This window comes from Pantherophis guttatus, chromosome 1, assembly GCF_059756535.1.
Source record: "Pantherophis guttatus breed Tessera chromosome 1, ASM5975653v1, whole genome shotgun sequence".
Lineage (NCBI taxonomy): Eukaryota > Metazoa > Chordata > Lepidosauria > Squamata > Colubridae > Pantherophis > Pantherophis guttatus.
In genome coordinates, this window is record NC_142063.1 from 65457214 (window position 1) to 65470901 (window position 13688).

At 37.6% G+C, this 13688-nt stretch overlaps 1 protein-coding gene across 1 annotated transcript; it reads left to right on the forward strand.

Moving 5' to 3' along the window:
- The first annotated feature begins 326 nt into the window (after positions 1-326).
- TSLIG3B (tRNA splicing ligase complex subunit 3B) lies at positions 327-10648 on the forward strand. Its single transcript, XM_034417922.3, has 8 exons — positions 327-1318; positions 3000-3148; positions 4418-4552; positions 5365-5555; positions 6447-6527; positions 6860-6976; positions 8294-8461; positions 8875-10648. Exons 1-8 carry the CDS (start codon positions 1281-1283, stop codon positions 9202-9204), a joined length of 1209 nt encoding a protein of 402 aa, XP_034273813.1. The 5' UTR covers positions 327-1280; the 3' UTR covers positions 9205-10648.
- The last annotated feature ends 3040 nt before the right edge of the window (positions 10649-13688 follow it).

A 13688-nucleotide genomic window follows, 5' to 3' on the forward strand; every position in this document is an offset into this window, starting at 1 on the left:
TTCAGCTCTGACTGGATGGTAAAATGAAATCCTTCCCCACCATCCAGTCAGAGCTGAAGAAGCTTCTTGGATGAGAAGCGAAACGTCTTCAAAGAAAAACCAGAAAGTCCAGTTGCCTCTTGAAAAAACACTTTTGGGACAGTAAGAAGAAATCAAAATGTTTATTGTGCCCAGGGGCTTCCCATCTCTGTTTTTGGTTCTCTTCTTCCCATGATGTCACACAGAAGAGTTTCACACGATGGTTTACAATAGATAGGGGCAAACCATTGTCAGTTCAGTTCATCTCAATTTTGAGCTCAAAGCGGATTTACTGATCTCAGTCTCTTAGCATAAGACGCGAGGCTACAGATCCGATGGCGGCGTTATCTTTACGATTTTTCTTCCTCACCCAGGATTTATCAACTCATCCTGGCTGAGATTCTCACGTAGGTTGGGCTCGTATTGGGAAACATCCTTCGCGTCGCCCTGCAATCCGAAAGCTGAAAAGCCAAACGAGCCGAGGGGTCGCCTGAATCTTTCCAGCCTCCCGGAAAGCGAGACGAAGCCGCTGGCCGCCGAGATTGAAGAAGTGAACCAACGCAGCCCGGTCCGAAGATGCAGGTCGCCTTTTCGAACGAGCAACAAAGACGCGGATCCGCAACCGCGTCGCTCGGACTTCGCCAGAGTCACTTTCAAGCCCCACCGGCGGCCGGACGGAGAGTTGAAACCCGCCGAAGTGAAGGCTGGCTGGGAGACCTCGAAAAAGGTTCCCTTGATTGTTGTCATGGCTTGAGAAAAGGGCGCGAAGCGAGTAAGACGGCACGTCCTTTCACACGATCCTCTCGACTATGGACTCGGGTGGAAAGCGAAAAGTTCGGGGGAAAAGCTCCTTCTAGCGAAATTCACGGAAGGCGGATTTCCAACAAGGCGAGTTAGATGCTCCGTGGAGCATTAACCCACGAGCGAGCTTTTTTTTTTTTTTTTGAGAAAAGCCGGAGCAAAGGTCCGGCTTCCAACAATTTCATGCGTGTTCAAGTGAGACCGGAGGGAAGGGAGTTCAAGGCGCCAAGGAAACACAGCAACACTCGAGGAGAGACAGAGACAGAGACAAACACACACACCCGACGGCGGCCCTCCGGTACCCACGGAGTGGTGAACAAAGTACCGGAACCAAAAGGTCTGGCCCACGGAGCCCGACGAGCTCGTTTGAATGCAACACCGGGCTCTTTGTACCGGGAGGAGGGACCGAGAGCGCTGCAGTCGCGGGAATGAAGGCGGCGCTGGCGGGATAAGAGCCCAACATGGAGTGCGTGATTCTGGATGCGCTCGAGGCTTTAGGGTGAGATGAGATGGAGGAGGCTCGCCAACGGGGGTGGGGTTCTCGCTTGGACGCCGATGGCGCATTCAATCCGGCGGCTAGATAAAAGGAGCTCTCTTGGAGGTGCAGAAAGGAAGGCTCGATCGGGCTGGCTGAAAAGTCCTCGCCTCCCTCCAGATCTCCCGCTCGTCGCCTCGGTTCTCCCACCGGAGAATCCAAGTGCCTCGCCGTGATTCATTTTAAAAGCCGCGGGGAGGGGGGGGGAGAGAGAGAGAGTGAGAGATTGTTCCCGCAGTTTTGTTGGGAGGCGTTTTTGTTGTGCGCGTGCCCAAGCAGATGCAAACATCTCTCCCCGCCTCTGCGAATCAAAGACTGGTGGAGAAATGTTTTCAAAATTCGTTGTCGTGATGAAGGTTCTTCTTTTATGTTCTGGGTTCAGTCAGTCCGTCCTCTTCATGGATGCCCAGAGCTTTAATTTTTCTGTAGTTGCTGCTACAGGTTTGCTTCATTGCTAATGTGTGTGTGTGTGTGTGTGTGTGTGTGTGTATATATATATATATATATATATATATATATGGCCTCCGAATATGCCAATGTGTCTGTTCAAATGCAATCTTTGCATTTTGCAAATATTTAAATTGCTAACAATTGCTAGAGAGAAGCGGATATTTTAAAAGAATTATCACCTGTGTGCTAGAGTCTTGGGAGAAATTATTTTTAAAAGTAGCATGTATTTTTTTTTCACAAAGATTTTATTTTAAAACAAAAATAAAACATAAAAACATCATCATTCCCAAATAATTACAGACAGTGTATCGATCGGTTAGCATCCTTTTGTGCTTCCTCTTCTCTTCAAAATATCACTATACATCCAAAGCTTATTTTCATAAGAAATATTCCACTAAAAGTAGTATGTATTTTTTACTTATTGGTTGATTGTCAGTTGACAGTCTGATCCTAAGGAAGTATACGTTGAAATACGGCAGGTTGGATCCAGTTCAATAACTTCCAAATAATGTGCATTGTAACACATCATAAGAGATCCAGTTTGGAGTAGTGGTTAGGCACTATGCTAGAAACTGGGAGATTGCAAGTCCAGTCCTCTTTTAGGCATAAAGCCAGATGGTGACCTTGAGCCAGTCACACTGTCAGCCCTAGGAAGAAGGCAGTGGCAAACCAATTTCAAGAATCTTGCCAAGAAAACTGCAGAAACTAATCCAGCTAGTCACCAGGGTCAATATTTGAGTGAACATACAGATAAATAAAAATGAATAAATATAACATAACCATATTTTAGACTTTACTGATTTTGAAAAAGTTAAGTTGAATTGGATCTCATTAGTACTTGGATGGGAAATTCCAGCTCTGTAGACTGTAAAAAAAAAATCCCAGCAGTTGGTCTATATATGGACTTGTCTGAACCTTGGCCTACAAGGTCCCCTTCAGCTCTATTCTGATTGATTGATTGATTGATTGGTCTTCAGGGTTTAAGTCAAGAGAGACCTCATTTTTCATAGGCATTAGGATGTGAAACCACATCTTCAAGTTTCTTGTATTTATATCATTCTCTTATGAGAAGTTGTAATAAGACAAAATAAACTTGCTATTGATTCCAAGAGTTGAATATGCATCTCTCTCTCCCTCCCCCCTCTGTGTGTGTGTGTGTATTTGATATATATATATTGAATTTTATATTCTCTAGATACAAAGGCCCTCTTCTGGATGAAGATGCTCTTAATAAAGCAGCAGAATGTGGGCTGGCTTCCCAAGATTTCTGTGAGCTTTGTGTTTGGCTAAGTTCCAGAATACAGCCATTGTGTAACTTGGAAGAAAGCATCTCCTCAACAGCTGGTATTTCTTACCTGATTTTTATTTGCAACTGTTGGAAATACATGTATGGGAAATAAAGAGTCATAAATTGAAATTAAGCCATTATAATGTCATTACACTCACTTCCATGTTTTAAAATAACTGCAATGCAATGCATGTTTGACATTCAGCTTTACCTTTAACATGACACTGAATTGTTGAGCAACCCACTTGTTCTTGCAAACAAAATAATGATGGCTTCCTTGTGCAATTCTAGGAGTACTTTTTTATTGTTGCATTTACCTTCTACTGATTTGTGGATTAGTTAGCAACTTTACTTGGTCACATATGTAAATTAGTAGTAAACCAGGAACGCATAATCCTATAGCTTACTTTAGTTGCAACCAATATGTCAACTGCAAACCAGTTCCGAACTGATTTCATGAACTAAAAACAAATCATGGTTTATACCACTAATATGATGTTACTTCATTCATTCATTATATTTAGCTCAAAGAAATATCAATATGGTTTAATAGATAATGTGAATCCAATTAATGAGATACCAAGTAGAGAGATGATGGCCTTTGTTGCTAACATTTGTAGACATTTTTTGTTAGTTCAGTTTTTTAACATTTCAAGTACACAGAGGAAAGGATTGCCAGTTGATTATTTCCTTGTTGTTCTAAAGACTAAAACTAAGCAGCAATATGGTTGAGTAATTTCCTCCAAATGATTATCAGTTCCAAAATAGGTGATGCCTGCCACTGGAACTCTCTGTTATGCAAATACAATTTATAACTATTTACATGTTGATTATTATTGATATTCTCTAGAAATGCCCTTGTGTGATTCTCTCTAATTTTTTAGCTCTTTTTATGGTTTATAATTTGTGACTAGTTCTAGTTCTTTTCTCAATATTCTTAGAACTGTTCCATGAATTTAAATTACAGGATATTCTCTTTGTTGTCATGAAAGACAAATATATTTATTTGTCTAGAGTACAATCCAGTATAAACATGATTGCATAAGATTAATATTATTTACGTATTTTTGTGGATTTACTTTTTTAGAGGATGAAGGTTTAAAGCATATTAATAGGATACACATAAACATACACAAGTTGTACTTTAATATGTTCCATCGCAAATAAAGCAAATAATTCATTACTATGAAAAGGACATAGTTGCAGAATGACGCTTGCTCAAAGCCCTTAAAAGACTACTGATTCTGGACTTTTTTTTATAAGTGTGCCTAAAGATAATGAAGTTGAACATGTCTAATTCTCTCTTAACTTGACTTTTTTTTTAGGTGGTGACGATGTTGAAAGTTTACAACTAGAAATGAGTGGCTTTTTAAAAGAACTGGCTTGTCCATATTCCACACTTGTGTCCGGAGAAATTAAAGATCGGTTAAAAAAGAAAGAAGATTGTCTTAAAGTCTTGTGTAAGTTAGTAAGTTCCTTGCTGCAATATTATATCTGCTTGCTTTGTTTCCTGAATTTTTCCAGAAAAAAAAGAACTCTACTTTTTCTGAAAGTTACTTCATGGAAGATTTGACACCAAGTGTACAGAATAAAGGGACATAAGGCAGGAGATAGGATTTTTGTTTACTTTTTAATTGTCTTATATAGCTGCAATCTCAACAAATGACTCTGAGCAACTCACATTATTAAAAAAGTAAATAATTTTAAAAAATATTTCAATACTCAGCAGTTGAGAAAACAGTAGTGATTAGTATATTTAGGACACAGCCACTTTATACTCTTGTAGGTCTAGATCCAAGCCAAGAACCAACAGGTATGGGGTCAATCTGATCTCGGGGGGTGGGGGTAGGTACTATGCCAGAAAAGGTTTGTCTTCTGAGTCCTGCCAGCTACCCTTCCTTAGGTAATGAGATCTGGAACATACCCATCATGGGTATGTCTGCCTACTATGTTATTAGTATTTGATTAGTAGTATGTTCATTCCTATTGCTAAATTCTGCTAAGCAAGAACAGTCTGATTCATGATAACCAAGTGATGGTGGATGAGAGTATTGGTATTAATCCATTAACATTTTTTCTATAAATAATGGTTGGTCTATTATAAAATATACTTTAAATCTAGTTTTTATTTGTTTCAAGCCTTAATTTTTATTTTAATTACTTTTATATTGATATCCCACTCATTATTATTATTATTATTATTATTATTATTATTATTATTGCTGAAACACAAAAACCAAGTTAACATAACTCTTTCTTCCTCATTTTATAGTGTTTTTAAGCACAGAACTTCAGGCTTTGCAGATACTACAGTTTAAACAATGTAAAGGTTCTCATTTGGCAAAGAATGATGAAGTTCATCAGGAAATCCAGATGATCTGTGATGTTTTAGGGGTACCAAAATCGTCAGCATCTTCTGAGTTATATTCTCTCCCTGTCTCATTAAACAATATAGAGTCAAAGGTATAGTATATTTTGTACATTTGAATGCCTTATAATTAGCTTCAATCTATTGTGAAGAAAATACAAAACGATAGCCAAGGAACCACCAAAGAGGAAACCGAACTCCCACTAAAATAGCAAGACAAGTTACGGTATATAAACAGGCAGCAAACTACACATAGACACACACACACACACACACACACACACACACACACACACAGAGAGAGATGATGTTACATAGTTAGGCAGTGAAATCTCTCTAAGGAAACAGTCAAGCTTGGAGAGAACCAAGAACTTTACAATTCAGCCCATATTTATTTATTCATTTAATTTCTATGCTTCCCATCGTGCCACAATATATGTATAAAAACAATCTTGTAATGGAATTAAAGTCATTGAATACAAATCTATAAAACTAGAAAAAGAGGAATGTTGTGATCTGCCACCCAGACGGGGGTCAGGCGCGTAACTTTTGGAAAGGTATTTCACAATGATCCCACAGCTAAAAAGGCTTTTTGGCAATTTACCTCACTTCATTTGGTAGAGGAATCCAAAGAGGATATATAAGGGAGGTGGCATTTAACATGCAACAAAGAAAATATAGAGTTCTTTAGGTGAGCCGGTTACTTATTACTCCATATAATTTCTTCATAATTGGGAAATGGTGGAAGATTGTATTTACCCTCTCTGAGAAATTATTTATTTCTCCATCCTTGTAAAAAGGGGAGAGAAACAGGTAAAAGGCATGTTGTCTGCATTTGAAAAGACATTGGCTGCAGTACGTTCGCTTGAAATCATTGCATCCAATTTCTGATGATGGATATTTTATGCTTTAATATAATTAGATATATAGGATATTATTTTTTGGAAGTCATGAAGGTAAAGAGATGTCTTTTCTACTTTTTTCAGCTTAAGGATGTTTTGTCAAAAGTTCCAAAAGCATACCTGGAGAAACCTCTGCTAAAAACTCCTTTGAATACAAAGCAAATGGTAACATCTTTTTTTAAAAAAACTTGCACATGTAGTGGGGCATACAAATTAATTATTGGATATATTATATGCTGTAGGGTTTGTCTGCGTTTATTTGAATATAGCAATTTATGTTGCTATATTGGATGTTGGATTTGACTGATTGTATCATCGAGTCAGTATCGACTCTTTAGCAGCCACCCAGAGACAGATTTTCTCAGTGATGTGTCCCCATCCTCGTGCTTCCCATCTTGTTGGATTTAAACATAAGTAAATTTCTACAAAAGGATTACTTTAATCTATTATATTCTATAATTTTATATTCTATAATCTATTTATTCTATTTCCTGTAGAAGCAGTTGGAAAAAATCAATGAGGCTCTTCTCACTGAATATGAATGCCGCAGGCGGATGTTAATGAAGCGTTTAGATGTAACTGTACAGTCCTTTGGGTGGTCTGATAGAGCTAAGGTGAGTATGTGCTATTTTTTAAGTTCTTGTTGATTGAGTAGAATCCTGGTGTGGAAGATGTAAAGACAAGTTTTTCTGTTATACAGAAAAAAAGAGAATACCAGTTATTGGTTTCTCCTTTATTCATATACATTTCAGCAGATGAAGCCCTTGGCCAAATTAGAAGAGGCATAGAAGCTAAAAAGGGCCTTAGGTGGGAAACCATGAGGGAGCAACAGTGCTGCAAGCTTGACTCTGTAGTTGCAAATCACTCTCAAAGATGAAGAAGAAATGGCAAACCACTTCTATGTTACAGCTAGTGAAAGTGGATGGATCTGTAACCATAACCTTCCTTGGCCAGAGTACGTCTTCAAAGCATACATTAAAATTTTTCAGGCAAAAAACAATGTAACCTTGCAATATATACAGGTAGTCCTCAATTTACAACAGTTTGCTTAGTGATCTTTCGAAGTTACAACAGCACTGAAAAAAGTGACTTATGACCGTTTTTCACCCATGACCGTTGCAGCATCTGCATGGTTATGTCATTTACATTTGGCTGTTTGACAACTGACTCACATTTATGACGATTGCTATGTCCCGGGGTCATGTGATCCCCTTTTGCAACCTTCTAACAAGCAAAGGCAATGGGAAAACCGGATTCATTTAGCAACCAAGTTACTAACTTATCAACTGCAGTGATTCACTTAAGTGTGGCAAGAAAAGTTGTAAAATGGAGCAAAATCAACTTAACAAATTTCTCACTTAGCAACAAATTTTGAGCTCAATTGTGGTCGTACATTGAGGACAATCTGTATTGATACTGTAAAATTATTTTGGGGGTTTTTTCCCTGAAAAATTTCAGTATATTTACTGATTTCGAATTATATTAAAAATATTGAATATTAATTCAGTTGCATATTCAATTACTATTACACACACACACACACACACACACACACACACACATCTAATCTTGATTTTGATGGAAGTAATTTCTGCATGAACTTTGGCATCGGAAGATGAAAGCTATGACATCAGAACAATATAAACTTTAATTAAAATAATAACCTATAGGTTCTCATTAATTGAACAATCTACTTTATCTAATATAGTTTAACTGCATTATGGCATTCTTTAAACAATCAAGTGTTATTCCTTTTAGCAGCTTTTTCTTTGTCATTAAGAATTTACTTGAAATTAAACTGTAAAGTGGAAGCTAATAATATACATGACATAAATAACTACTGGTAGTACATAGTACAGTAAAATTAAACTTCCTAATGTCACTTTGTGATAGTTTTTGTAGCTACTGCAAATGTCTATCCATTTTCCTAGGTGAAAACAGATGATATTGCAAGGATTTATCAACCCAAACGTTATGGACTCACTTCTAAATCAACAATTTCAGTAGCTCATCTTCTAGCTGCTCGTGAAGATTTGTCAAAGATCATAAGAACAAGCAGTGGATCTACGCGGGAAAAGACTATTTGTGCAATCAATAAGGTATACTTTTTGTTAATGCAGCAGCTATAGATTTCTTTTACTACTGAACTTTTAAGAATTTGTGCTAGTTCTCAGAAATTTTAATGTTTTTGGTAATTTGCAAAATCTCAGGAATCCCTTGCTCACTGTTGCACTACATAAAATATAGTAATGTATACTTAATACAGATTAGCCTTATATTTTATACTCCGTGCCATTTAGAATCTAAAGAATTGTGTTAACTGTTTTTACTGGTATGAAATTCAATCATAGATTATTTATACTCTTAGAATAATGCAGTAATGGGTGAAACCCTAGTGGTTTTAATCACAGAGATATGTACATACATACATAAACATGCTTTCTCTCAATAATTTGAAATTCTAAAGTCAAGGAAATATGGTCTTACTGGGCTGTATATGTTTTCTGAACAGGTCTTGATGGGAAGAGTACCAGATCGCGGTGGAAGACCAACAGAAATTGATCCACCACCTCCTGAAATGCCCCCATGGCAGAAGAGACAGGATGGAGGAGGAAGGGGAGGAAGAGGAGGTTGGGGAGGAGATGGTGGAAGAGGAAGAGGTGGAGGAAATAGAGGCGGCGGTGGATGGGGTGGAGGGGGTGGATGGGGTGGGAGTGGTAGAGGAGGGGGTGGGGGTGGCTGGAGGGGAGGAAGTGGATATCAAGGAAGGGGTGATTATAGTGGGAGAGGAGGATATGGTGATTCATATGGTAGAAGGGGAGTTGGCTATAGAAAATACTAACATCTTAATGTTGACCGACATGCATACTCTTGAGAGCAGGGTCTCGGAATACATTATTGCTGATGGGCAAATGTGATGCTTGAACTGCATTGATCTTCCTTACTGAAGAATCCTGGTTGTTCCATTCATTTAAAACCACCTTATACAAAATTAATTTTCACTACAGAGATGACTTCTGTCTATCCAAGCATATGTACTCACGCATTTGTCATTACCAGCAACATATACATGAATGGAAGCAATGACTTATGGAAAACCTTCGGGTTGCAAATACACAACAAAATTGTTATGTACAAGTTTGATGTACAAATTTGATGCTAAACATGCAGGGTATGTGGTGTTTTCTGTGCAGAACCCATCTATCTCTTAAAAGTGTGTAAAGTGTCCCTAATTATTTTTGGCTCGGGTTTTTTAGTTTCTTTGTTTCACATTATTGTTCATCTGGATGTTTATTTATTTAACAAGGCTGCTGAAAAAGATACGACCCTGAAATTGATATTTGCCCCATCCAGCCTTTCTGCCATTTGCCCCATCCAACCTTTCTGTTGGCAAAATACCAAGCAAAGAAAGAAGCATTGGATTTAGCTTAGTGAAGGTACATGAGGTACTTCAATCAATATAGTCTGCTAGGAGATGCACTCAGATCACTACTGGTGTTCTGATAGGAATGTTCAGGCGATAATACTCTGATTTCGTGCCTGAGGACACATAGAACATTTAAAGTTTCATAGAATGTATTCTGCATCCTATCTCCACTAATTTTTTCTAAAAGAAAGGCCAAAGCAGGCTTTCTTGAACAAAAGTATTTTCTGTAGTTCTTGGTTTGGCCAAAGATCATGGTACATGTGTCTTTTGAAGTAAAAGCAGCAGAAACAAGAATCTTTTGACTGATTAATGGAGCACAATTTTTCCTGATTTTAGTTGACTGCCATGTCTTACAATTCTGTTAATTTTTCTCTAGATTTCAAATTCATTGTTCTCATGTTCCAATTATGTGCGCCTGTGTTTCTCAACTTTGACAACTTTAAGAAGTTGGATCTCAAATCCCATGCATACTATGGTATTCTGAGAGTTGATGTCTACGCATCTTAAAGTTGCCAGGGTTAAGAAATACTGATGTACACTAAGGTATTATTCCAGAAATTATATAATATTTTATTTTAACTGATAAAAATGAAAAGCAAGACATACTGTTCTTCTGAGCCAAAAGTGAAGAGAGATTATTTTTAACTAGTTAAACCTGTAATTGTTTAACATTTCGTGATCTTCCCAAATCAGAAAACATTTCAAAGTTAAGGATGAATAATAATTTCTGGTAATTGCTTGTAATTTTGACAACCTCTAACAATGCAATAAAAATCCAATACCTTTTATATGTTTAAATCTGAATAGTGTATTTTATAGAACGTAATGTTCTTATATAAATAGTTTGTATTAACAGTAATCCAGTGTTGTGTTTCTGTTCGTATACATGGAACATCTACTGAAAAAAAATATTTTAATAGCTACCTAGAGAACGGTTTAAGTAATAGATCATTTACAATTGTGAACACTAAGAAATAAAATATAGTAGTTGTTGCTGTAGCATTCTTACACATTAGTAGAGATGTAATAGAAACTGATTCCTTCAAAAGAATCTTTTGTTAAAAATGCTCAAATATATTTGCTACTTATATGTATTTCATATATATCTAAAAACACATTTAATTTTGGAAGACATACCCATTTTGCTAATAGCAAGGTGGTATTAAGTGGCTAATAAATGGTTGGATATATGTGGCAGTCTATGAACAAATGCATTTGAAAAATTGCAGGTTTTCTTAAAATAGCAAATTTTGAAATCGGTATTTTTAGAATACTTTTATTAAAATTTGACCACATTCAAATGTAAAATAATTATTTTCAGTTTGGATTGTTTTGCTCACCTCTTGAAAATGGAAGTGTCTATACCTATCTTTGCTGTCATTGAAAATCAACAGTTCATTTTCTTTTACTGATTGAGCAAAATTTGCAGAGGTAATCATTTATTTTATTAACCATTGGTTACAGAGAAAAGAAAAATATCCAAATCAACTCAAAACCTAGTAGGGGTTTTACAGAGTGCTGATATGCCTTCATATTATCAGTTGTACAGTGTTTGGCACTGCAGGAGAGAGGGGATGGAAGAGAGATGACCGCCATAGTATTGGATAAGCTAACTTTCTGCTGGAATTCAGCAGATGTCCAGTTTTAATTCTGAATGTGTTTGCATGTCTGCAGGTAGTAGTCAGTAGACATTTCTGATTATTGATTTTCTTTTTCTGGCTGATATAAATACTAGCCATCACCACATGGGGGCACCTCCTTTAAGCAACATGCTCTGTTGAGCTAGGAAAATCTTGATACAATAGTCAAAACTAAAGTGACCAGATATAGTTCTACAAGCCATCACTTAACAGGATTTCTTTAACCAATGCAACCATAGTAATTTCTCACCATCATATCTATTTAATTGTAATGTAAGGGGAAATTATACTTTTATCATATTCAGATACAGTGCATTTTAAATGAGAGTTTTTGTAATAATTCTGTTTATAGATGAAGTGGACTAAAAAAGTCTTACTGTAGTTTTAAGTTCAGAACACTTGCTAACATAACATAATGACTTGAACTATAGCAAATAATCCTAATACGATTTCAGTGGCAGTAAAATTTCTTCATGAAATGTATATAATTAGCTTGGAAAGAGGAATTGCAAATGATCATTTAATCATTTTACTAAGTTTAAACTAAGAAGTAAATCCTGATTGTCACAGAATCTACTCCCCATAAGCATGACATGGTTAAGGTAATTGCAAAAGACAGAACTAGGCTCAATATATGATATGCTTGGCTTAGTTTGCCAGTTCTGTCTTCCTCAGGATAAATAAATAACTTACATAGAAATGGAGTCACAAATGATCAATAAAATCTGTTGTATTGGTAAAATACAGTATATTTTAAACTATTCCAATTTTCCTTGAAGAGGCTGACTATATATCTATAGTTGAGTTGGAACATATGCCCCTCCTGATTTGGCTAATCAAGGCTTCCTTTAATATCTGTATCTAAATGAAACTGCCAGCTGAAGTCATTCAGTGGCAAGGGGTGGAGTATCAACAGTATGATATTGATGCTAGTTATACATCTTTACCTCTAGCCAGGCAGATGCTGCTGCTGAGGTGCTGGCCCAGCAGCTGGAGGCTGTGAGGATCTGGGTGGGGAGGAATCAGCTCCAATTCTACTTTAGCAAGACAGTGGCTTTGGGGCTTCTGCCTCCCCAAGATCTAGCATTGTGTCATGAGGTTGCACTTCTCTGGACAAACTCAATGCACAATTTTGGAATTGTAGTTAATTACAAGCCGATGGGACACAAGGTTTTCTAAAAGGTGTGTGTTTATCATGGAAGGAAATTCTTCCACTACATTCCATATTTCTTAGGCCCTACTTCAATAGATGCCTAACCTAGTACTGGACGCCATAAGATGTAGAAAAACTTAAAAGCAGGTGAAAGGGCGAATGTTGTGGCCCGCCAGTGGCCTGTGCGGATTGTGGCTGATCCTGACAAGGAGGCTGGTGTGGTGTCACGCCAGCAGCCTGTGCAGCCGGGGCTCGAGTTGGACAGCGAGGAGGCTGAAGATGTGCCAGAGGCAGAGATTCAGCCAGGGCCTTCAGATCCTCCAGAGGCTCCTTCAAATGAAGAAAGTGAAGTGGAGGAGCCTCTTCTCAATGCACGAGCACGCAGAGCTGCCAAAAGGCAGGAGTGGTTACTCAGGAGGAGGTCTCCTCAGGAGTGGTTACTCAGGAGGAGGTCTCCTCGAGAGTAAGGCTTGGGGCTAATTGGCCACTCCCTTAGCCTATTTAAGTTTGCACACAGCTGGCAAACGTTGCAAGAAACATTTCAACAGTCATCCGTTGAGCATTTGAGTGTGAATTTTTCTTGCAAACCTGGTTTCGGGGCTAATTGCCAACTCTTGTAAGCCTTTATCTAATCTTTGGAATTTCTGGCAGGCTGTTAAGGACATTTTTAGTAATAGCCTGCATTTGAAAAAGACTGTTTGTAGTAAGCGGAGTTGTTCAGAGTTTTGTGTGTGCTACATTTCTTGGGTTCCGTAGCTGGGGCAGAACAGCGAAGAGCTTGATGAGAAAATTGAAAAATAAACCTTTGAGCCAAGAGATCTTGGATGTTTAGCCTTAAATGGTAGAACTTCCTAATTGTTGACAATTGAACCATTTACTTTGGCCCTTACACTGGCTGTGTTCAAGCAGAAATCGGACAAGCCAACTTTTAATTTGAATTCATCCATTAATCAGAAGGTTGGATTCAGACAGTCAAAAGACCCCTTACGCACAGAATTCTAATACACTACTTATTACTACAAAAATGCATTGTTATCCATGATTATCTAGGGAGAGAAGCAACACTAAATCATATAAAAACTCATTCTGGAAAATGTAAGTCTATA

What these genes read in the sequence shown, in the direction of transcription:
- TSLIG3B (XM_034417922.3), top strand. Translation starts at nt 1,281, where the DNA reads ATGGAGTGCGTGATTCTGGATGCGCTCGAGGCTTTAGG. An exon ending in AAGCATCTCCTCAACAGCTG is followed by an intron (nt 3,149 to 4,417) that starts GTATTTCTTACC and finishes CTTTTTTTTTAG; the next exon opens with GTGGTGACGATGTTGAAAGT. An exon ending in CTTTGAATACAAAGCAAATG is followed by an intron (nt 6,528 to 6,859) that starts GTAACATCTTTT and finishes TATTTCCTGTAG; the next exon opens with AAGCAGTTGGAAAAAATCAA.